This window comes from Ursus arctos, unplaced genomic scaffold (genome assembly GCF_023065955.2).
Source record: "Ursus arctos isolate Adak ecotype North America unplaced genomic scaffold, UrsArc2.0 scaffold_18, whole genome shotgun sequence".
Taxonomy (NCBI): domain Eukaryota; kingdom Metazoa; phylum Chordata; class Mammalia; order Carnivora; family Ursidae; genus Ursus; species Ursus arctos.
The window spans coordinates 41,169,611-41,194,052 of record NW_026622852.1 but is presented as its reverse complement, the minus strand read 5'-3'; the positions used below and the strand labels follow the sequence as shown (position 1 = coordinate 41,194,052).

General features: G+C 57.5%; 1 protein-coding gene across 6 annotated transcripts in view; it reads right to left on the bottom strand.

Moving 5' to 3' along the window:
• Positions 1–1,903: 1,903 nt before the first annotated feature.
• RGS3 (regulator of G protein signaling 3) overlaps positions 1,904–24,442 on the bottom strand; it is a 115,395-nt gene continuing 92,856 nt past the window's right edge. For 5 of the 6 annotated variants that reach the window (XM_057313694.1, XM_057313697.1, XM_057313698.1 and 2 more), the window contains 6 exons: positions 16,244–17,176; positions 8,328–8,392; positions 4,944–5,045; positions 4,491–4,552; positions 3,684–3,850; positions 1,904–2,860 (listed from right to left, as the gene is read on the bottom strand). In XM_057313694.1, the coding sequence (XP_057169677.1) occupies positions 2,675–2,860; positions 3,684–3,850; positions 4,491–4,552; positions 4,944–5,045; positions 8,328–8,392; positions 16,244–17,176 (1,515 nt within the window). In that variant the 3' untranslated portion in view covers positions 1,904–2,674. Of the gene's footprint in view, positions 3,851–4,490; positions 4,553–4,943; positions 5,046–8,327; positions 8,393–16,243; positions 17,177–24,442 lie in introns of all 6 variants that reach the window. The other variant, XM_057313695.1, reaches the window with a different exon arrangement.

The following is a 24,442-nucleotide window of genomic DNA, read 5'->3' as shown; positions in this document are numbered from 1 at the left end:
CCAACCGAGTGCCCCAACCGTGCCCTCTCCCCTTTCCACCCTTCACACCCTATTTGCAGGCTGACCCCAACTGCTCCCAGCCAGGCTGACTGGCCAGTGGCGCAGGGACAAGCTGTTTCTGACACTCCCTGGAACAGGCTGGCTTTGTCCTCCAGCTGAATGTTCCTGGAAGGACAGCGATCTGGGGTCTGAGACTGGAGGCTCCCTGTCCACTCTGATCAGGGTCTGGACCCTTGAGCTTGAGCCTCCCACCTCCCTGTGACCCTGAGTGATGATGTCACTAACGGCAGCTGGCACTGAAGGAGCACACCCCCTGCCAGGCGCTGGGCTACACTTGCTGCAGGCACGACCTCACTTAGTCACCAAAGCTCTGGGAAAGGGGCCCATATGCACAATTCACAGATGACAAAACTGAGGCAAAGAGAGGTGGTTTTTTCAAAGATTTAGAGCTTGGAGCAAGCAATGGAGCCAGGGCTCAGGCCTTTCGCCTCTATGCAGTGCTGCTTCCCTCCCTCCGCCTCAGTCTTCCCGTCTGTAGAATGGGAAGGGACCTGGACATGAGGACCTCACGGCCCTCATATCCCACACTGACCAGCCTGGGATTGCCAGAGAGCAAGGGGCCTGCTCCTTCCTTGCATGTTTAAAAAAAGGGGTGGGGAGCAGCCCAGACACTATATAGGTGACGGGACTGAGGCCTCAGGAGGGAGGAGGGGGCTAGCCAAGGTCCCCAGGGAGCCCAGGCAGGGCCCAGGCAGGCGGATCCAGGCACCTCTCCAGCCTGCTCTCCAGCTGCTCAGCATAGCCAAAGTCGCTCTGGGCCAAGGGACCCAGTGTGAGTAATGGAAACCCGGCGGTGGGGCCTTCCGAAATGGGAATTCCATCTGCCTGACTTTGTTCTGCGGGACTTTGGTTTCCATGGCAACTTGGGGGTGGGTAGGTGGAGGGCTTGGCCCAAGGCTGAATCCCTGGAACCTAAAGAAAGGGGAAGGTGAGACTCTTCAAGCCTACAGACCTGAACCCAGGATCCCAGGCAGGGAACAAGATCCGGGGAGATGGGGCCCAGCCCCTCCTGCACTAATTCCATCCAGCTTCGTGGAAGTCAGCCCAGCTGGGCCAGGCTCACTCCAGGCGGCGCCTGGGCCCCTGCCCCCAGACTCTGGCATCAGCTTGGCCTGGGTTCTAGGCTCTCTTCTACCTCCTCCAGGCAAGTGGTCCGGGGCCTCCAGTGAAACGTGGCTTTGGACCAGCCCTTGCCTACATTTGCGTCTCTGGTTAGGCACAGAGTGGGAAGCCTTCCCTCGGGACACAGAGGGCTTCTCTGTAAGCCCTGCTCCTTGTCACCTGCCCAGCTCTTCTTCTGTCCTAACGGCATCCGTGGGCCCGCCCATCTGCCCCCTGAGAGGCTGGCCTCATCCACCTCCACCAACCAGCCCTGCGCCACCTGAAAGTTCCGCTAGAATCTCAGGGTGTGGTGGGCAGAAAAATGGAGGACTGTAGGCAGCTGGTGGCCAAGCTAGCACCTGTCCTGTAGCAAGCAGGGGACAGCAGTCCAGGGCACAGGCCTGGTAGCCAGTGGGGCTTAGGCAGAACCCCGTCTCTGCCACTTGCCAGCCGTATGACCTTGGACGAGTCACCCTCCCTGTCGGTGCTTCACTCTGCCCATCTGGGAAATGGGCATAACCCCCACCAGGTGAAGATGACGACAGGATACACGGAACAAGCATGGCAGAGGGCCTAGCACGGGGAAACAGCTTGGCAGGGAGCGCGAGCCCCGGAGTATGTGTGACTCTGGGGTGGGAGGCAGGTGATGGCAAGAGAGAAGAAGCTGCCGACTGACCCCCACCCTGCCCCAGTCCACCTTAGGAAAGCTCAAACCCAGGAACACACAGAAAGGGTCAAGAACAAGAAATAACACAGGCCTTTTATTTGCTCCAGAACTCGGCTGCTGTGTGGTCTCAGGGTGCCACGCTTTCCCAGAGCCTCCGAGGGATACCTCTCTCGGGGGGGGGGGGGGTTCGGGATTTCTATGTGAGGTCACACGGCAGCACCCACCCCTCCAGGCCTCATCAGTCCGGAAGGCCCAGCTGCCTGCCACTGGCTCCTGGGACCAGCCAGTCCCCTGAAACTGGAAAGTGGTGCCCACCCTCTCGGCCAGGTGGCTTTTCACAAGGCGTTGGTTAAAATATTGCACTTGTAAATTAGGAAAACCGATGAGGCAAAAATTTCCTATTACAGGACAACGTGCCAAGCATCCGACTACTGTTTAAATAAATAAAACTTGAGGCAGGGGGTCTGAGCTGCGAGCCCCAGCAGCCCCCCCCCCAACCCTGGAGAGCCCTGGAGCCCACAGCTAGGCCCCCTGCCCCAGCAGCCAGTTCTTTAAGGAACTTGGTCAAGGCTGAGCTCTCGCTCTGGCTCAGCCAGGGCCCCTGACCTGCCAGGGCCCTTGGGCCCCCTCGTACCGGGGCAGTGGGGACCCAACGGGGCCAGTCCTTCTACTCCTCCGGTGGCCTGGGCCTCTCTTGGTCCAGGCCTCTCATCCAAATGTCCGTCTGTCCGTCCGGAGACGCAGCCTCTGGGGGCTTGCTTGCCCCCTCCGTCACAGAGGGAGAGAGGCAGGTGGGAAGGGGGCCCAGCCCGCCTGGTGTGAACACGGAGCTCTACCCTGCCGCCCCTAAAGTGGGGGGCTCATCTTTTTCTGGTTAATGAGGTCCAGGTAGAGGTCAGAGCGGAGGAAGCGTGGGTACGAGTCCTTTTCCATGAGCCCGAAGATGCGCTTCTGCGCCAGATCGAAGCAGCCACGGGTGACACTCTGCAGGTTGTCCTTGGTGTGCTCCCGCGTGTACGAGTCCAAGTTGACCTGCGGGGGCAGAGGGCAGTAGGGTCAGGTCCACCTGCAGGGGGCTGACCCTGGGGGGCAAGGGGCCAGGAATGGGACCTCCCCAGCCCTTCGCCTCCAGACCCCTCTGCTCCACGTCTGAAGTCTCAGAGTGGAGCCCCCCGGCGCAGCGATTCAAGTCCTGGCTCGGTCACTCGCTGTAGGGCGGGTGGTTTATAGAGCCTGAAATCACCACGTCCAAGGTCAGACTGCCTGGTTGGGATCCCAGCAGTGCCATACCTAGGCCTGTGACCCTAAGCGAGTCGCCCACGTGCTGAGGCCCCCTTATCTTATCTGTAGGCTAGAAAGGATGGTCTACTCCTCAACGAGCGCCAAAGACGAAGCAAGGTCATCCACGTAAACAGATACGGAGCCGATCAACAGATCACCCCCCGCGACTCTGCGCACAGCGCCCGGCCCTCCAGAAGCTCACTAGATGTTATTGACTCCGACCCGGGCTCTCGGAGACGGTCTCCTCATTTTTCAAGTGAAAAGAATATTAAACCCGTTTTACAGGCTGTCGTGAGGATCAAATAAAAGAGCGCATCCACAAAGGGCCTGGCGCATGCCTGGCACACGGCGCCTTGACAGTGGCCATTTCCGTTACCGACGGAATTCTGTTCTTCCCAGGGCCCCAGCTTGCTCCCTCTCCACCCTGGACACACAGTCCCCAAGAGTTGCTCTGGCCTCTCCCATTCCTGAGCTCCTTGTTGAGGCTGCCACGTACCTGTGACCACTGAGAGGCCGCTGGGGATGGGGCTGGGGCTGGGGCTGGGGGGCCTGAGGGCCCCACCTGAGGCCTTACCTCCTTGCACGCCTGGATCGCGATGTACTCAGCGAAGATCTTCTTGGCCTTGGCTGCCATCTTGGACTGTGACTTGACTTTCTTGAAGTCCTCACATGCCAGCCAGAATTCCAGGTTCTCCTCACTGAACTCGGTGCGAAGGAAAGCCTGGAACACCGCTAACCCATCTGTGACGAGAAGCCCAAGCCCTGGGGTGAGAGGCAGAACCAGTCCCTTCTGCCCTCTGGACACCCCCCCCAACCTCCCCTCTAGGGGCCTTTTAGGGTGCAGATGTTGGGAGCTTAGTAAAATAACCATTTCTAAGAGCCAGGAGCCCTGGGAGGTGGACCCACCCCTGCCACTGCCTCTTCGTGGGCCTTGGCCATGTCTCTCCCCTGTCTGTGCCTCAGAGCCCCCATCTGTAAAGCGGGGGTCAGGAGTCTATGTGCTGGAGCCCTGTGAGGATCAGAGGGGACCCTGCCCAAGGGACACGGGGCACATCTGGCCCAGTGGGAGCCCTCGGTACGTGGAAATGTTTATTGTTATTCCAGGAATCGGCCTGAGCACACAGGTCCCAGTGGCCTCTCTCAGGCAGGGCCAGCTCCCATGGACAGGGAGGGGCTGGCAGAAGCCGGCTCCAAGGCCAGCCCAAGGGCCTCGGCCTCTCCCAACAGCGGGGATACCTGACGGCACCCAGGAAAGGGGGAAAGGCGACCTGTCTGGGACCAGACACACTCTCTAGGTCTGGGAGAGGAGGAGAGGAATGGGCGGCGGGGGTGGGGGGGAGATCACACAGAGAGGGGAGCAGGCCGGCTGGCCCCCACTTACATTTGTGAAGCAGCAGCTTCTCCAAGGACTCACCCCACTTGAGGGCTTCCTCTGAGGTGGGCCTGAGGGGCGAGGGAAGGGGCACAGTGAGGCACCAGGAGGTTCGGGGAAGTGGGGAGGCTGGGGCTGGGGGGTCTCTGTTAGCGGCCCTCGGCCTGGGCAGTGGCCGAGCCCAGTTGGGGAGCGCAGAAGGGGGCCCAGCCCCTCTCTTTGGGCCCGCATCCCTTCTGGCTCCCGCCTCTGCCCCTGCCCGGCTGGCCGGCCTTCCCCGAGCAGCTGTTCCCCATGAGGGCTGCGGCTTGCTAGGTACCAGGCTCCCTCAAAGACAGCCTCCATCCAACCCAGGGCTGGACCAAGCCAAAAATCCCCTTTTCATTTAACCCCACCACCAGCCCTGCTCCCCTGGGGACCAGTGAGTGCCTGAGGGGTCCCAGGGGTGCAGAGCGGACCTACTTGAATGACTTGACCATTTTGTCTGCCTTGCCCGCTGGCTGGGCCCCAGGGGACTCGTTCCTTCGCCGGAAGATGCCCAGCTTGTTCTTCATGTCCTTGGCTCTGCGGGCAGAAGCAGAGAAGGGGGTCGGTCAGCCTGGCCCGCTCGGCCCCTGCGAAGCCAGGGCGGGGAGGAGGCGCTGCGGCGGGGGCACCTACTCCTTCATCGTGTGCCGCCTCTGTAGGTTCCCATTGCGCGTGAGGTACATGCCCCGGAGCATCTCTGTAGGCCCCCCACCTTGGGGCCCGGGAGGGTCTGCTCCCCAGCCTGCGTCCCAGGCGGCGGCAGGCAGCAGCGGCGCGGGCTCAGCCGAGCGTTCGTTCGCCGGGATCCCGGCCGGAGGACTGGGGCTCCCAGGCACAGGCCGGCAGGACTCAGACAGGAGGAGCCAGGAAATGGGAGGGACCAGGACAGGGAGCGGAAAAAAAAATATCCCTCCTGGCCAACCCTGACGGGGAGCCCGTGAAAGGGGCATGTGTCTGCGAGGGGCGGCCTCTGGGGCCCGGCGGCAAAAAGCCAGACCCGGTTATTTGTGACCGGCCTCCCCGTTGCCATGGCAGCGCCAGGGGAAGGAGGAGAAAACAAGTCAGCAAATTGCTGGAAGGGGAGGGGGGAGGGCTCTGCCCACCGGGGTGGCAGGACTGGCTATTTTTAGCTAGGAAGCATTTTTAGCCTTGCCACTCCCCCAGGGAGCAGCCGATTTCGGGACTGGGCAAAGCTGCTGGCGGGAAAGGGGTTCAATGCCCCATGCTCACGTCTGCCTCCCTTGTCGCTAGACCCCCTACCCTGGGCACCTCCAGATGGCTCCTGGCAGCTGGCCTCGGCCTCAGTCATTGGCTTCGGACAGAAGCATCCAGGAACATGCAGGATGTCCCACAAGTCTGAGTACGGTCTCAAGCCCAAATAACTTCAGGAGTACAAGTCCCGTAAACTTTCCCGACTGTCATATGGAATTTTAATTATGTAATTTCTTAATGCACATTGAGTTTTGTGAATTTTTTTAACGATACATTTTTTTTTAATTTTAAGTTTTGGTCTCTGTTCTTCCGATTCAAGATAAAAAACGCTGACTGAAACCAAAGGTTAAAATAAAAAATGCCTTGGCAAAATCACAAAGCTAAATAAGTGTAAAAGAAATTTAAATAATTCAACTTTCAAATGGGTGTTTGTTAAGTTTGTAGTACTTATGCTTCTGAGGTTATTTGAGCTTAAAGCGGCATTAAGACCTCCGGGACCCCCTGGGTGAGTCGGTGAGGGAGACGGTACCCACCTCCCCGTGGAGGGTGAGTGGGAGGCCCTGGAGCCACACAGCGTCGGGGGCAAATCCCATCCCCAGCAGTTGACAACTGTGCGCTCTGGGTGGGTCGAGTTACCTCACCTCTCAGAATGTCAAATGTTCCCATCCACCAAACAGGGGTGATAATAGTACCTACCCTCTCCTGGGGCTGTTGTGAGAAGCAAGAGGAAAATGCGCATAAAGTTTTAGCACACTGCCTAGGGCAAAAGTGCACAGGAGGGGGGGGGGGGGAGAAGAGAGAGGAGGCCCGCTGTGTCCAGAGGGTCTGGGGCAGCTGCCCAGGGATGAGGACCCTGCTCTAGAAGGTCCAAGCCATCGAGCCAAGGCCAAGGAGTCCAAGGATGGGCAGTCCTCTGGGTGAGGACCGGGGCCTTCAGAATGCCTGGGGGTGACTGGGGTGCCGCATTTGTCTTCCTGGGGCATAGTGGTCTGTCTGACAGGATGGCAGAGCTCAGACGGGCCCCATGCGTTCCCACGTGGGTCCAGAAGGCAGAACAGGGACCCACAAGAGGAAGCTTAGGAGCACTTTCTTCCAATCAGAGCCATGAAGGGATGGAATGAGTGCCCTCTGGAGAATGAACTCTCACCACTAGGGGCCCAAAGGCTACTAGCAGGGCTGCTGTGAACCTCCTCCAGAATGCTCTACACTGAGCTTCAATAGAACAGGCTCTGAGGGAAAAAATATATTTATATTTATAGTATTAGAGCCAGCATGCCAGGTATCAGATCCCCACTCTGCCACATACTTGCTGTGTGACCTGACACAAGTAACTTCTTTTTGCTTCAGTTTATACTCATTGGTCAAATAGGGCACATAAGAAAAAAAAGGAAATGTAAAAGAAAAATAATGGTAAAGATTAAATTAGATAATATATGGAATGTGCATAGAACAGTGCCTGGCCCAATAAATATTAGTTATTTTTACTGTTATCCCAGATTCTAAGAGTCCTTGACGAAGCTTTTAAGAATGTGAGCTTCGGCCATTCAAAAGGCAGCGCCTGCCCTGAAGGGAGGCTAGAGTTAGGACCGGCCCTGGACGGCTCCAGCACCCCAGATGCCCACCCCTCGTGGGCCTCTGCTGCTGCACCCCTGGGAGCTTTGGTGATACCTGGTTGGCGCAAAGGGCTATTTTTGGTGCATGTCACCTTCCCTAGAAAGCGGGATTGCTCCTGGCTGCAGAGTGAGAGAAGCCTGTAGTTGTCCCAGAAACAAGGGCAGAGGAGCTGGGGGAGAAAGAGTTTCTAGAGTCATGGACGCCAGCCAAAGTAGAGGCCAGGGAAATGGCTGTAGGAGGCATCTGGGAAGACTCCTGTCCCCCTCCCCCAGGCCCAACTGGTACATAATGGTGGGCACTACACGACTTGGAGGGGAGGGGGGCTCCCTCTTGGCTCTACCATGTACCCCACTGCCTCCTCTCCATCCGTCCCCCTAGTCTCCAGGGCCTGGGGCCCCGGTGTACAAGGAGACCCAAGGAGAACCCACATACACTCTGTTCATTTAATTGGCACCTCTAACAAACCTCCAGAACAGATGTGTAAGGCCCCAGACCTTGGCCAGAAAGGCTGGGGAGTGTGGGATGCGCTACCTGGACCAGCAGCGCCACCTCCTGGCAATGCCCAAGACTGGAGCCTTCGAGAGCTCAAGAGGAGAAAGGGGGAATCCCGCGTTCTTTCTCAGAGGCAGCAAAGCTCTTGTCAAGGTCACTCAGTCACTGCTTGGCTCAGAGGCTGGGCCAGGGCCAGGACAACCTGGCTGGTTGCCTCTGCTTGGTTCCCTGGGGCTTCCAGGTACTGAATCAGCATGTTGCCTCACTGCATGAATGCCGAGGGCAGTGCAGGATGCTCGGGACCCTAGTGAGCCCACCCTGGGGCCGCTGGCAAGTCTTCAGATCTTGTTCACTGGTGTCTGTCTAGGGCAGGACTGGGCACAGCCCCTTCTCCCCACCTGTACCCCTGGAGGAGAGACAAGCCCGAGGACGGAGGAAGAAGAGGGGGTTGGGGAGCCTCCCTGACCGCAAGGTTGAGGACCAGGGATCTTTCCAACTTACAGGTTTTTGCTCTTTCTCTTCCGAGAGGCTTCATCATCATCCCCGACCGTGTCAGCCCCACTCATCTGTGGAAGAAAGACAGACACGTTATAGTCTGGGTGTCCAAAGGCTGCTGCCTGAGCAGAGAGAGGCTCAGGGATCCAACGGCGCCCGCAAACCATCCCACCCCACTCCTGCAAAGCTCCTACCCCTTAGGGGAGGGAGAGGGAGGCCCGTTCCTGGGGACAGTCTGTCCATGTAGTGTGGCCGGCCCACCCCCTCCAGCCAAAGGGGTCTCATCCTGGTGCAACTACAAGCCCGGTTTGCGACGGAGAAGCGGAAGACACAGCGTTGAGGGCAAAGCCAGAGACCCAGCACTTACTCGTTGCAGGCATGAGGGCAGACTGGAGAGCAGGGCTACAGGAGGGCTTCTGCAGTGTGACTCGGCCAGTCACTGTCCCTCTGCGAGCCCCGATTTCTTAATTTCAAAATCGAGATCCTAATGACTAACTCAAGCTTCTGAAGTTTGACAGAGACCTGGGATTGGTCAGCAGTGCGGACAGTGAACTGTCATACAAGCCTGAGAGAACCTCTCCTGCCTTCGAGTTTTCCATGGCTCCCCAGTGCCCCCAGGGAAACAGCCAAACTCTGTGACACGATATACAGGGTCTGCCATCTTAGGGTCTGGGCAGAAAGGTGCATTTGAAGATCAGTTACAAGTCCTTCATTTAGCTCTCGGCCTGACCCTGCTCCAGCACCCTCCTTGACCTTGCCCTCCAGCCAAACGGAACGCCTTCGCCTGACGTGCCCCTCACCTCAGCCTTCTACCTGTGCAACACCTTCCACGGGGATGCTTTTGTGACCCTCCCATCTCCCTTTACTCCCAAGACCCAGCCTCAGGAAAGACCTAGACCTCTGGGGTAAGCCACTTAAATGCCTCCTCACCTAGGGAGCACTCCCAGGCCCCTAGACCACGGCTGTGCCCCCTTCACCGCTTTTGAGGTCCCCACCACATTCGAAAGGGCTTTTTTCTCAATCTGTCCCCTCTGCTTGACTGTGAGTTCTCACGAGCAAGGCCTCTGTCTGCCTGGGTCACCCTCATGGGGCCTGGCACAGATTAGAAGCTCAACAAATATTTGTCAGATGAATGAATGCATCGAGAGAGGGAAAGCAGACTGGGAACAATGAGTCTTGAGGCCCTCATTGCCTGAATCCCAGCTTGCAGCTGTATCCCCCATTGCTCCCCTGCGGCCCACAGACTGCACCTCCCCCACCCATCCTCTCCCTTCCCCTTTGCCTGTGCTGGGTCCCCGTCCTGGAATGCCCTCTCTCTTCTTCCCCCCAGTCTGCCACTCCTCTTCTCCAGACCCCTTCAGATTCCCACCATCTCTACCAGGGCTGTCCTCTGTGCCCCCTGCCCTGCTGGTACTTTTCCATCTTCCTTCAGTGGAAACCCAAGGCCCCAACAGCGCCACCCTAGAGCAGAAGCCCAGGAAATGTTCTCAGATGGGAGAGGAGCTAGAGCTCAGAGCAGGCTGGGCATGGACACTATGGCCCAAGACGAGACAGAGTGCCACCCGGTATGGATCTCAGCTCTGACTCATGAGTCCCATCCTGGGCCTCGGTTTCCTCACTTGTAAAATAAAGATGGGCTAATTCTCAAAGAGTTATTAATTCTAGAAAGAAAAGTGGCCTTATTCCAGATATAGCCAGCAGGGGGAGCTACTAGCTTCAGTGGAATATACACCCTTGGATGGATGGATGGATGGATGGATGGATGGATGGATGGATGGACGGATGGACGGATGAATTCATACTATAGACCAGACCCCTGAATGGGCATTCTGCAGATCCTATCTCATTAATCTTCAGAGTAAGTCCATAAAGCAAATGGAGGTTCAGAGAAGTTAAGTCCCTTGTCCAAAGACACCCAGAATTGAAGTGACAGCTGGAATCTAGGTCTGTGTGCATCTAAGGCCCCTGTTTCTCCCCCAGAGGAGGCTGCTACTCAAATGTAAGGATAAAGGCACATTTTGAATGTTCTCAGTAGAAGACTCGGGGGAAGTGCCAACTCCTTCCTGAGAAGACTGCCCCGCCAGGGTTGTAAACACGTGTGTGTACGTGCACACCCAGGCATACACCCATCTATGGTGTGTGATTCCAGAGCTCGGGTTTGCAGGAAGCAGGTACTGATCCTATTTCCACCAACTCTGGAGGAGTTTCTTAGCCTCTCAGCTTCAGCTTCAATAGCTACAGCATAGGAGGGGTGACAGCCCCCTGGCTGTTGGAAGAGTCACATGATCAAGTCTCGGCCCCTGTGGCCGAATGCTGGTGCCCCCTCTAACCAGGGCTGCCCGGGGTCATTGCTCAGTGAGTCTTCCCGCTGTGGTCCCATTGCACACACAGGCTGCAGTCACACTGGACAGGCTAGGCAGTGCCCGGAGCCCCCACCCGTGGGAAAGGGCCACGGGCGCTGGGCTTCCTCCCATTCTAACCTCAGCTTCCGTACTTTATCGAGCCCACACAATGGGCCTGGGGGCCACTCCCGCCCCGCCCGCACCCCCAGCCTCTGCACTGCTGGGAAATGGGCTCTTCCTTCCACTGCTGGGAGGGGGTCATCTTCGGCAGGGACCACACCAACTTGCCTGATAGCCCAGGCCTTGGGCGTTGACCCCCAGAGCAGCTGGGGAAACCCAGGCACTAGGGGGGTAGTCTGCAGGCCAGACAGAGAAGAAACTGAGCCAGAAAGTCAGGGTTCTGATTCCCAGCCCCACAGTGGGCCCCAAGGCTCCCCTCTTCAGGAGCTACGGCAAGGTCTGCCCTGTCCCCAGCACACAAAGGGCCTCTCCTTCCCATCTGCTCCCCACTGCCTTGCCGCTCTACAGGGCCCTCCCTGCTGAAAGGGAAATGGAGGGGAGCCCAGGGCCACCAGCCCTCCCTTCACTCCAGGCAGGAATCCCTGGGGCTCGCCCAGCCCCCACCCGGCCACTCCAGGTCCTGGGCGCTCCCCGCCCCTTGGAATAATAACTATAATTCTTACTATAATTATAACTATAATAATAGTTGTGGTTACGAGTGCCGATTCTAAACTGCCTGGATTGGAATCCTACCTCAGTGACTTATGAGCTAATTGACTTTAGCTGAGTTACGACCTCTCTCTGTGCCTCGGTCTCTGTATCTGTAAAATGGGGATAATAACCAGACCTACCTCATCGGGGCGTGGTGCGGATCAACTCAGTGAACACACAGGAAGAGCCTGGCTCGGTACCTGGTACAGGCCAGCTCTGGCGGTCATGGCGAGCGTTCACTGAGCGCTCCCTACGTGCCAGGAGCTGCAACGATGGGCTTTAATGTATTTCTCTCGTTTCATCTTCACGGCAGTGCTGAAAACTATTTGTTGTCCTCTGCCCCAGCTCACAGCGGAGGAAACCGAGGCCCTGGGCTCCACAAGCTGGCAACGGCCTGGCGCCGGAGCCCGACCCTGACTGAGGGCTCTTGTGAGCAGGGGCTTCACCTGGTTCCTCTCACTGCCCTTGACCCAACTTCCGGGGCTGCCCGGCCGTGGCTGGCGCCAGGCCCCCACACCCTGTCCCCCTCTGACCTGGCCCAGCCTGGGGGACCCCGTAACCTCAGCTTCCGTACTTTATCGTAGAACCCATAGAACCTTGTGGAAGCACTGGATCTAAAGGCTACACGTATTCGTTGAGACGTAGGGAATCGTTCTTCTTTAAGCGTTTTGTAAATAGGAGGCCAGATGTCTTGGAGCTGGAAGGCATCTTAGGGGCCCTCTGGTCTGACCTCCCGCCTAGGCGGGAAGCTTGCCGTGGCAGCCGGCTTCTGCCCAAGCCAGTCCCCACAGGAGGAGGGGAGAAGGAAGCATGGCCAGGGAGGGGCTGCAGCCTAAGTCTCCTCACTGTCAAAGAACGACCCCTGACCCTGGGCCACGCCAGGCCAGCCCGAGGCGGAACTGAAGGGCAGCAACCTGGGCCCAGACACAGATTTGCTCAGGGCTTCCCTGGCTCCCAGGAAAAGGGCAGATGCAGGCCCGTGGATCTGCCCGCGGGGCCACCAGGGGGCAGCCAGCAAGGCAAGGGTCCGGCAGCAGAGGGCACTGTGAGACAGCTCAACTTGGCACAGGGAGCCGGGCCCAGGGGATGGCCCAGGGGAGGTCTTCTCCTCTCTGCACCTCAGGCAGCCCATTTGTAAAATGACCGCGGCAAGTGGGCCATCTCTCAGGTCTGTCCGGTTCAGGTGCTCCTACCCCTAGTAGAAAGACATCACTCCGCACACAAGACGGCAGGCTGACAGGTAGGGGGAGCAGTAACACAGGGACTGTCGCCCCTGTGACAGGCAGCTTGCATGCCCTCCGGGCAGCCTCAGCGCAGCCACACAGCAGCACAGGGCCACACCAGCTCTGTCTGGCCTGCCTGAGTTTCACATCCTGACAAGATCCCTGCCACAGACACAGAGCTTTCCACATACTGCAATCTTCTCGAATCCCTGGGACAACTCCAGGAAGACTTAGCACTCCCACTTTATAAGAAAAAACGGAAGCTCAAAGAAAGACATAACTGGGCCAAGGTCTCAGGACCAGGAAGGAGGATGCAGAGCTGAGATCTGAACTCAGGTCTGTCTGACTCCTCCTAAAGACTTCGCCCCTCTCCTCTTCACCTCCTGCCTGGCACAGCCTGGAAACAGTGGCCTGTAGGCAGCAGCTGATCCTCCCAAGAAAGCCAGACCCAAGCCAGGAAGATGGAAGTCATGAGCGAACCCATTGCCTCCCCACCCCGCCACCAGCCTCCCACACCCCGTCCCTCACCAGCCTGGGGTGAGGTGTGCAGGGTCTGCGGTAGAGCCAGGGAGGACTGGGCAGGGTGAGGCCACGGCCCCACTCTAGCTGCACCTGCTGTGTGGCCGGGGACAAAACACTGCTCCCTCTGCCTCAGGGTCCCTGCTGGAGGACGAGGACAAGGGGGCCCTCCCTGCAGCAGCATCGTGCGGGCCAGGAAAGGGAGCTGGAGGCACTTGGTGTTTGTACATGTAGGCATAACTGCTACCCCGCTTGCTACTGCTCTCCTCCTCGTTGTCATCACAGGATTCCCATTTATGGAGCACCCACCGAGTGCTTAGTACCAGCACTGCCCCCAACACCCCACCCACATCGGGCTACTTAATCTTCCCCACAGTCCTACAAAGGAGGTATGATTACCATACCCATTTCGCTGATGAAGGAAACTGAGGTTTAGAGAAAGGGCAGGGACTTGCCACAGGCCCACTGGCAGTGAGGGATGGCGCGGGACCAGGGGCTTGTCCAGCCTCGAGCTGCAGGGCAGGGCTCTTAGCGGAGCCGGCTGGCTGCAGTGAGCCGCATACACACGATGAAGGACGGGCAGCTGGGTCAGCAGAAACCATGGGAGCACAGCCTCTGAGGCCCCTGCCAACTCTGTCACTCAAGCCCAAGAAAGGAAACAAGAGGCCAAGAGAGGGTGGGGGATGCCAGTGAAAACCTTGGGCTCCCAAAGGAGGAAGCTGAAACACGACAGAGCTGGTCCAGGCTTGCCGGACTCCTGCGCAGGAGCCCCTGCCCCCCAATCGGATCTCAGATCAGCTGGCTGGGGGAACTAGAAGGGTAAGCATGAAGGTGTGTGGATGTATCTGTCTACAGAGATTTGTATTTACATACAGAACGGAACTCGGAAGGGTCTTGGGGAGGGGGTGTCCAATCAGAATCAGGAGGCCCGGCGGGTGTGAGCCCTGGGATCTCAGTGCCCTCCGGAGAGGAGTGGCCAGGCCTGGTCTGAGCAAGCCCGAGGCCTCACCTGGGTAGGGCAGAGTTCTAGACTCTCTCCAGCTGCATCAAGAAATGGCCAAAAATGGTGATATCCAACTATGGGGACCAGCACAGTCCCAGGGGGGCTTGTTTAAAATGCAGGGTCTGGGCACCACCTGCTCAAAATTCTGATTCCAGAAGCCTGGGGTTGGAGACTTAGAAATCTACGTATTAATAACGTCCTCCTGGTCATTACGGAGCACATCAAAGTTAGAACCACACATGTTTGTGGACGAGGAAACTAAGATCCAGTCCCAGTTCCTTTAGGATTTAGTTCCAAAATCTGTGCCCTTTTCTGGGGGTCCCAGCCTCCCCTTCCAGTCTAACCACCTTGCAGCAGTGTCCTCTCAAGTGTGAAGTCAGTCTTATTACTGGTGCCTGAGGGGAAGAAGGCTTCCGAAGCCATGGCCCAGTTCAGTGGGGAAACGCGCTGGAATCCATTAGTCATGTCTGCCCCGGGTGTGGAGGCAGGAAGGGCAGCGTGAGTGCCACGCGTCTGCCATGCCTGCATTGTAGCAATCTCCTGCTCTAGCCAGACTGGCTTCTACGAACAGTGTGCCCGGGTCGTGTCCACTTTCCCAGAACACCTGTCTCATCTTCTCTTTATTCTAAACCTGCTCAGCCATCGAGCCCGAGCCAAGGGGCATCTTGCTCCAGAAGCTCTCCCTGGTGGCCTAACTCCCTGAGGTCTTTCCCTCCATGAACCCCCAGGTCCCTGCCTATCCCCCCACCCCCAGCCTCACGATGTTGTCGGAACAACACCCTGCACCGCGCTGGCTGCCGGCACCTCAAAACCATGTACCAGCGCCGGCACTAAGGTCACCGGCACTAAGGCTCTTCCGGGTCATCCTCGGCCTCCCTGGGACAGGAGTGTAATTAGTCTCTGCTTTTCACAGAGGAGCCGAGTGACTCACCCAGGGCCACACGGTAAGTGAGAGACACAGCCCAGGCTCAAGCTGGCTGGTGGGCTTCGGGGCCATGATGCAATCTTTTCACTGCGGGGCCAGCTTCCCAACCCACACAGATAATTCCTTCCTCCCAGGCTGAGATCAGCCTCACACATTCCTGCGGCACCGCAGTGGCACGGAGCACAGGGCCCGGCACACGGCAGGAAATCAATAAACACTTTTTCAACTATTTATAAATATTTGCGAGAGGCAGAGAGCACGGTGGGGATGAGGCCCAGCCCTGGAGCCGGAATCTAATTCTGGTGCAGACATTTATAAACCGTGTGGTCTGGTGTAAGTGAGACAACCCGAGTGCCTCAGTCTCCTCATCTGTAGGCAGCCGCAACAGTATCTCCTTCACAGGGCTGCTGTGAGCATCAGTGAGGTCAGCTAAACTGCTTAGAATTGGGGCGCCTGGGTGGCTCAGTTGGTTAAGTGTCCGCCACTTGATTTCGGCTCAGGTCATGATCTCAGGGTTGTGAGATCCAGCCCCGCATCGGGCTCTGTGCTGGGCATGGAGCCTGCTTAAGATTCTCTCTCTCCCTCTCCATCTGCCCCTCCCCTCCAGTCATGCACTCACTGTCTCTCTCTCTCTCAAAAAATAAAAAACAACAAAAAAATAAATTGTGTAGCATAACGGCAGCACAGGGTAAATGTGTGCTGTCATTGTTGGCTGATGGATTTCTAGGCTGACTAGGCCTGGACTTAGTCTAAATTGTTCTACTACAGGAGACAGTCCTCCAGCAAATGTCTCAGACCTTTGGGTTGCAAACGCACGATGTCCTGGGCGAGGCCACAGCTGCTCTACTTGGTGGGGACCCGCAGCCCAAAGGAGCTGTAAGAGCACAGCACCTGGAGTCAGAGTCAGGGGCTTAAGTGCAGGTGTGGCCTTGTCGGTCCCTCCGTGCCTCAGCTGTATCCTCTGTCTAATGGGTACAAGGCTTCCTGGAAGGCTTAGAGAGGTGCCATGTGGAGGGAGAGCACACATTTGCCCTGTGCTGGCATTATGCTATACAATTTATTTTTTGTTGTTTTTAATTTTATTCTATGGAGAGCGCCATGAGGGACGGCAACGCTCATCTCCTGTAGCTTCTGGATCCTCTTCCCTGCCCCCAACACCTCATTTATGACTCACTATCGCCTACCCTCGGCCTTCTTACCTTCCTGTGTCCCGTGAAAAAGAGGGAGAGGTGGTGCATGGAGCCACCATTGCGGCCCAGTTCCTTCTTGAGGGTGCGGGGCGAAGGCATGGCCCAGGCGGATGTGGCGCCCTCCCCGTCCGAGCAGTGCAAGGTGGTGTCGGAGGCGAAGCAGGGCCCGCGGGCTTCCTGCAGCAGACTGCCCTCGCTGTGCGTCCGCCGCCGCAGGGAGTTCTGCACCCGCAGGGAGAGGCCGCCCTCGGCCTGGCCCGCCTCGATCATGCTGCTACGCTTGGCCTCACGGCGCTCTCCATAGTTGTCATCGCTCGTGTCCTCCTCCTCCTCTTCCCCCTCCTCCCCGTCCTCAGCCTCGTCGGCATCCTCCTCATCGGCCAGGCTGCCCCCCTCCGCCCCGGCCTTATGGCTATAGGCACTGTCCAGCCGGACCTCGGGGATCACGAAGGTTGGCCTGGAGGCCACAGGCGGGTCCCTGGTGGCTGCTGGAGGGTCCCCAGAGCTTGCAGTCTCCTCAGCCGGCTGGGGGACCTGGCCGGGAGCCGGGTCTTGACAAGGCACAAGCTCCTGAGCAGGGGCGTCCTGGACAACAGGGAGGTCTTGGCTGGGAGGGGGCTCTTGCCCAGGAGGAAGGTCCTGGCAGGGAGGGACGGCCAGGGCTGCAGGGGGTTCCTGGCATGGTGGGGAGTCCTTGCTTGGCTCGGGCTCCTGGCCTGGAGGAGGTTCCTTGCAGGAAGGTGAGTCTCTGCTGGACGGTGACTCTTGGCCAGGAGAAGGTTCCTGGCCAGGAGACGGGTCCTTGTTGGGTGACAAGTCTTGTCCTGAAGGAGGCTCCTGGCCCGGAGAGGGGTCCTTGCTGGGTGGAGGGTCCTCGGCACCCAGCCCCTTCCCTTCCTCCAAGGGCATCTCTCGCTTCTCATCTGCCTCTGGCTCCAACATCTGGGAAATAAAAAGCAAACAAGAAAGGTTCAGAACAGCAGGCTATGAGATGCCAGGCACCGTGCATGAGCCAACATCACAGAGGCTGAAATAAATCAGGCAATGCCCCGAACCCCACACCTGACACCCCACAGTCTAAAAGCTTTAGTGCCAGATGGAAACAGAAAGCCCCTTTGACTTCGCTGCACATGGGTTCCCACCCTTGTCATCTTGCCTAAATCTTCTGTCTGCTCTACCAAAAGCATGGTTGGTCATTTAGGGGAAGAAGGAGGAGTAACCACTATTATCTGGATCCTATCGCCTGCCGGGGCCGTGCCAAATTAAACACTCCTCTTATACGATCTTCCCAACGGCCCTCTGAGGGAAGTGTCATGGCGCCTCTGTGAGGAGAGGAGGAGCCAGGCAGTCTCCGCCTTCATGGACCAGAACCAAACCAAGCCCCAAGCCAGAGCAATCACAAAGTGATAGAACCTTGGGCCTGGCCAAAGGGTATCTTCTACCTGAACCCAAGTTTTAAAAAATCCCATTCAAACAAGAACTTGCTCTGAATATTTAAGTATCTCTTTGAAACTAGCAAACTGGAATGAAACCAGAACTTCACAATATTGCCCACCCTTGGATGACACAGATGTCACAGACACATGGGGACCTCACTGAGGGATCATCCACCTAGTGGTTTTTAAACTGTGTTTGGAGGCAGCTCAGGAGCTCCACATAGAGAAAGAAAGCATTTCCGGCCCGACACACAACCCTCGGAACCCTCAGCGTTTTTGCTGGACTCCTACAGATTTCATTTGCAAAGGGAAAAATAGTGCCCTTGATGAAGTCTGAAAGGCAGCTGGCTCGCAGGAAGGCTGGGGCTCAGAGAAGGGGCAGGAATATCCACGGGGCCGCCACCACATGAGGGGGGAAGCAGGTCTCGAGCCTGGGCCGGGCCGCGCATCACACCCACGGACTCGGAATGCTGGAGCGAGCACTATCTGGAGTCTGGGCTTCACCCATCAAGAGGCCATGGCCACCTAGAACAAACGAAGGGGAAAGTAGCCACACATCCCTGGGGACTTACAGATATGTGGGAATGTGCGTGTCGACATGCGCACGCACACACGGACGCTGGCTGAGAACCTGAGAGGTAAGTACTCCCCAAACAGAGGTTAAGAGCCCTCGTCATAGACCGTTAACGTCCATTCGATGGACGGCCGTGCTGTACACTATGAACAGTGACTCTGCCCCTACTGCCCAGCCGCCCAGGACTGACGCGCTGTGCCCAAAGCTGAGCCTGCTCAGGCCTGTGACGGCGAACCCCCAGCCAGGCTCCTGTCTGGGAGTCAGTGGCCCAGCCGTGGCTCAAGGCAACCGTAGACTGCTGCCCACACATGGCAGGGGTCCCACTGGCATCTGGGAGCACCAGAGCGGATATGAAAGCATGGTGTGGGTAACAGCCATGGGCTGGGAGCATGAAAGTGAAAGGGGAGCTCCCCCCACCCAATGGAGAAGATGGAGGGGCAAGACAGCAGACAGGGCCTTAGAGGACTCTGGGATGATCTGGCCAGGGTTTGGTTCTCAGGCACAGCCGAAGACACATGTCCACCCACAGGGACTCCCTGCCCTGTAAATCGTACCCGCAGGTGGGAGATGATTCCACCCAAGGACACCTCACACCTCACAGCCTCAGCCCCTGACACATCCATGATCCCAAGTCCCCAGAGCACAGAGGGGGAGCCTGAGGCCCAGGGAGGGACAGGAGCCAAGGGCAAATCACACAGCGGGGCCAGGGAAAGCCAGTCACTAAAACCTCTGATCTCAAGGTCCCCACCCATTAAATGAGATAACCAACACGCACAAGTGACAAACCAGGAGAATAAACATGGAAAAGTATAAAGCTCTTTTTTTTTTCTTTTAAGTAGGCTCTACGCCCAATGTGGGGCTTGAACTCACGATCCCAAGATCAAGAGGTGTACGTTCTACCGACTGAGCCAGCCAGGCACCCTGAAAGTATAAAGCTCTCGAACGGGATGCTGGTGGTGGTGGCAGTGGTGGTGACTGGAACAATGGGTCTAGAGGGAAGAGCTGAAGTCACAAACCTCAAACAGCAGCCCATCTTTGGATGGACCCCTGGAAGCAAATGCAGCCAAATACCCAGATTCAAAGTTGGTGATTATGATGGCGGGCCTCTCAATCCCAAAATCTCATCTAGAAACCAAGATCTGTGCCTTAGCCCCATCAGACTGTTCCCAGGGACAGAGACAGCTCCCCTGCTGACGGACAGACAGCAAGACTGAGGCCCAGCCTGGACAGTGACCTAGAGACATGTCCCAAAGCAGCCGCACCAATCGGGACTCGGCTGGGGTTAGAGCAGGGCCTCTGGCTCTTTCTTCCCAGGCCTGCTTCTGATCTCATTCCAGAGCAGCCCAGTCCTCTGTCCCTCACCCCACCCACCAGGGAGCGTTCTCCTCTAGGAAAACAAACAGCCAGCTCCCGTGCCCCACATTCAATCACCCCCGCCTTGGCCAGACCCCCAACCTGGAAGGACAGACGGAAGGAAGCAGCAGCCGGTACCCTCGGGGCCTGGCACGGAGTGGCCCTGAGAGGGGAGCAAGCCGCATTTCCCCTTTCCTGGGGGGTGGGGGTGGGGCCAGGCCTGTCCCAGAACTGACTGAGCCTGAGCCCGCCTACCCCTCCCTCGGGAAAGTGCAGCCACAGACCCAAAACCAGAAATGCAAGTCAGCCTGCCTCTGCCAATCCTGCCTCAAACTGAGGCCAAACCAAACAAAGCCAGCAGGGGAAGTGCCTCTGTCCCCAGAGGGCCCCGCCCCCGGGGCAGCAGAGAAACCACCCAGGAGCGAAGGGCTCTGAGAGTGCCCAGGGATCAGCGTTCAGATGTCAGCGGGGTCACTTTCCAGCTGTGTGACTCTGGCCAGCCTCCCAACCTCTCAGTCCCTGTCCCCTCACCTGGAACAGGGCCATGATACTACCCGGGACTCATGGGACCCATCCTCGGTGCTCCCCACAGGGCCTGGCCCAGGCGAAGCGTTTGATAACATGGTGGCTATCGTTAGTGCAGTCTTACTTTACAGATGGGGAAACTGAGGTCCCAGAAGCTAAGGGAGTTACCTACGAAATTGGAGGCTGATTTAGTACCAGCACTCATGTCTCTAGCCAACGGTGTCTCCTGGCTTTGTTGGGCCCTTCCACACAAGTATGGTGGACCCAGGAGTCTAGTGGGAAGCAGGCAGGCTGAGTACTACCTGAGGCCCTCACCCGGGCCCCCTACACACAGGGCAGACACCGGCAAAGAAGGACCAGCCAAGCTCTTTGGTTCTTCCCTGCACTCCAGGATCGGGCTCATGTGAGCGCCTCGATGGGTTTGGTCAGCCCAGTGTTCCTGGGCGAGCTGGAGTGGGGAGTGCCTTGGGGGGAGGGGGCTTCTGGAGTAAATCCAGGAAACCTCAGAAATCTGGGGGGAGGGGTGCCCGTGAGGGAATTAGGACAGGAAAAGAGATAAGAGTACGTCACAAGGGATGCCAGGCGTGGGATTGTCCTATGAAGGACAGAATGACACACGCAGGGCCCTGCTACGTCAAAACTGCTCCGGGCAGTGTGAGCAGGATGCGGGGGTGGGGGAAGGACTGCGGGGACAGGCATGCGTCCTAACACACGTGCATTCGTTCAGTCGCCAGGCACCGAGGGACACCCTGGAGGGACAGAAGGGGACGAGTCAGACACAATCCCTGCCCTCCGTTGAGCAGAAAAAAAACAGAAGCTGGACAATTGGTCTTGAGGCCTGTGGTGAACGCTCTGACGGAGGAGGTCCCGCAGCTGACAGGCAACACCCAGTTAGACAGCTCTGCAACAGGTTGGGGTGATAAGAATCCAGCCCCAGAGCCCCAGAGAGATCCGCCTGCCGGCCCAGGGCTTTGGGTCCAGAGTGCTCCGTGCAGCTGTTCCCTTCCTGTGGGGAGTCTGCCTCGCTCCCGCCCATCCATCACTTCGCTGGCTTGGCTGGACCAGTGTTAATTCTCTCCCAGTGTTGCCGGCTAGCACACAGGAAATGAGCCAGGCCCTCTAAATGAAGCCGCTGTTTCGGATCTAATCAAATTCTGCCCCCAGTCCAATCTAGGGCTCAGAAGAGGCCGGGAAGGGTGGCAGGTGGGGCTCCCAGAACATCTCCTGAGCCCCAGACACACACACCCCCGCCCTGCTGCTGGGGTTGGGGGTGGCAGTGAGCTGCTGGAAGTGACTTGCCCAATGTCACATAGCTACCAAATGTGGAGCCAGGTCTGCTGACCCCAGAGTCAACCTGCAGCTCTCACCCTGAGATGACTCATCACGGCCACCACAGATGCTAGGCTCTGCATCTGCCCTCAAAAACCACTTCCTGCAATGGTGGGGGGGGGGGGCAGGGGGTGTGAACTGGGGTTTGCCTTTGTCTCTGGGTGGCCCTTACCCAGCTAAGATTTTACAGATAGAGCACCGGGACAGAAAAAGCCAGAAGCCCTGCGGACAGAAGGCCAGAAGCCCTCCACTGGATCCTCACTCCAGCATCTGCTAGCTGTGTGACGGGCTGTCACTTCTGGTTTCCTCTGCCGTGAAATGGGACGTGAAGTGAGGACACTTCCTGCCACCACCACCACCCCCCTTCCAGAGGGCTAAGGGGACCAAGTCTGAAAAAGGACAGGAAAGTGCTCTGCGTACTGGAACGTGGTTGGAGAAAGGGAGAGGCTATTAGAATTCCTGACCAGCGCCTGACCTCCAGGCCTGACTTTTGAGACGGGGTTGCTCCTTCAAGTTTGGCACGTTCTGGGTTCCTGAGCAGCTCCCTGGCTTCCGGGTCCCTGGCGTGAGGCTGGCTTCCAGAAAGCTCAGCTGCCTGGCCAACACTTCGCTTCCCCAGCCCAGCCTTGGTCCAGCTCTTCAGCCTGATTTCTTGACACCCAGAGGCCGGAGCCCCCACCCTGCCTCTGCCCGCCAGCTCAGAGCCTCCGGGCTATTCTCTTCCTCCCCCGTCCCCAAAGGACAGGTCTGACACAAACCTGGGCCCTGGGAACAGCACCTTACAGCAGAGAGAGCTCTGGAGACTGACCCCCTCCTCACTCACCCGCCAGGTGACCTCAGGCAGAGCTTCTCGGAGCCTCAGTTCCATCAGCCATTGCTACCAGCTCCTCAGCGCAGTGGGAGGAGTGCTGAGCCGACGTGCGCCCAGAGCCGGGCACCAAGTGGGCATGTGCAGCCCCTGACCATCGCGGGATAGCCCAACTTTGACATCTCCTTCCCTGGATCTCCCCCCACCCGTCTGACGATCCCTCTTCCACCAGGTCCTGGGCCTCTTGGCCCATCCATGGGAACCCGTCTCCGGCCCCTGCCCGTCTCAGTCCTGCACCCTCCTTTGTGCACCCATCCCCTCCCTGGGCTATAGTCGCCATCTGCACCACCTGGCCACCGCCCAGCCCACACTGCCAGCCCCAACCTGTCTCCTGAATCTAGATCCCAGAGGCGAGTGTTCACCAAGCACTCGTGAAACAGAGCTCTTCCCAAATACTGTCCTAGGCTCTGTGGGTATGACAGGAAATGAGAAAGACACGATCCCTGTCCTGGCGGAGCTTTGAGGCCAGAGAGGAAGGACTGACACGAGCCACGATGTTGCCCGCAGAAGCACGTAACGGATACAAAGCGTGGACGGTGATGGACAGGAAAACCGTAAGGTGCAGCGGGAGAGAATGCAGTGGCAGGTGGGGAAGGCCACTCTGCAACGGCACTGAGCCCCAGATCTGCGCGGTGGGCAGGCGGGCCAGCACCCTGGCAGATCGGAGGACACCTGTGTGGCTAGAGCCCAGGCACAGAGACAGAGACCGCCCTCTGCACATCCTGCCAGTGCCCCCAGCTCAACGTGCCCCAAGCTGAATGCGGGTCCATTCCATTAAGGATGCCACTGCCAGCTGCCCAGACCAGCGACCCGGGTATCATCCTCTCTTACTGTCCCTTCATTACCACCCTCCCCCCCCAACTCTGGCCAGTCACCAAAACCTCTTGATTGTCCCTTGGAAAATCTTCAGAATCATTCCACTAGGGTAGGAAATGCAAGTGTGGGAACAGAGAATATATGGGAACTCTATATACCTTCCTCTCAATCCTAAAACTGCTCTAAAAACAAAGTTGATTAACTTAGAAAAAAAAATATCTCTCCATTCCTTCCATCTCCACTACCACCCCCTCCCTCCAGACACTGTCATCTCCCACCGGAATTGATGAGGACCTCCCAGCGGCAGCCCAGCCCCCTTCGGTCGCCATGCCAGAGGAACCTTTTATGCACATCTGACCCTGTCACTCCTCTGCCTAAAGCCCTGACAAGGCTCCCTAGTGCCGTCCAGATGAAGTCCAACTTCTGAAGCCCTGAGAGAGTCTGGGCTCTCTCTCCCTTTGGCTTCACCTCCCACCATTCCCCATCTCAAGTGTTTGACGAGGAATGAATGAAGGAATGAATGAATGAGCAATCCAGTGAACTTCACAGGACCGTCTAGACCCTTAGTACCTAAAGTGGGGCCCCTAACCCAGCAGCAGCGGCAGCAGCACCTGGAAGCCCACATGAAATATAGAATCTTAGCCTTTAAACAACAGCTGCTGGATCAGAAGCTGTGTTTTACCAAGATTCCAAGCGTAATTTACACATTAAAAATAGCATTGATCCAGACTATTGGTTCTCAAAAGAGAGGTACACTTTAGAATCACTGGTGGGACATTTAAAAAATACCTATATCTGGGCCCAATTCCAGACCTTACTGGATAAGTTTCCCTAAGAGTAGGGCTGGCATCTTGACTTTTCTCTGACTCCCCAGATAATTCTGCCCACTTAACAGATAGGGTAAGTGAGGCCCAGAGAAGGGAAGTGATGTACCCTCCATCATACGACGGAGTCAGGACAGGCATGCAGACCAGAGCCTAGTGCAGGACCGATTCCAACACACATGGGAAGCCCATGCAGAAGAGACAGGACCTCAGCAGCCCCTTGTCCCCAGATAAGGAGACAGCAGGCTCACTGGAGATAGCTACCCATTCATGCGTCCTATTCACAGAGGCCCAACTGCAGGAGAGAAGGGAAGGAGGAGTTTGAATGCAGACCGAAAATTCTCCATTCCTAAGATCCCATAACTCCTCACGGGTCTGTCGGGGACTCAGGAGGGCAACGCACCACGACAGGGAGCATACCATACCCATTGCCTGAAAGCAATACTGAGGCACAGTCAAACAGCTTTCCCAGCTCAGAAACTG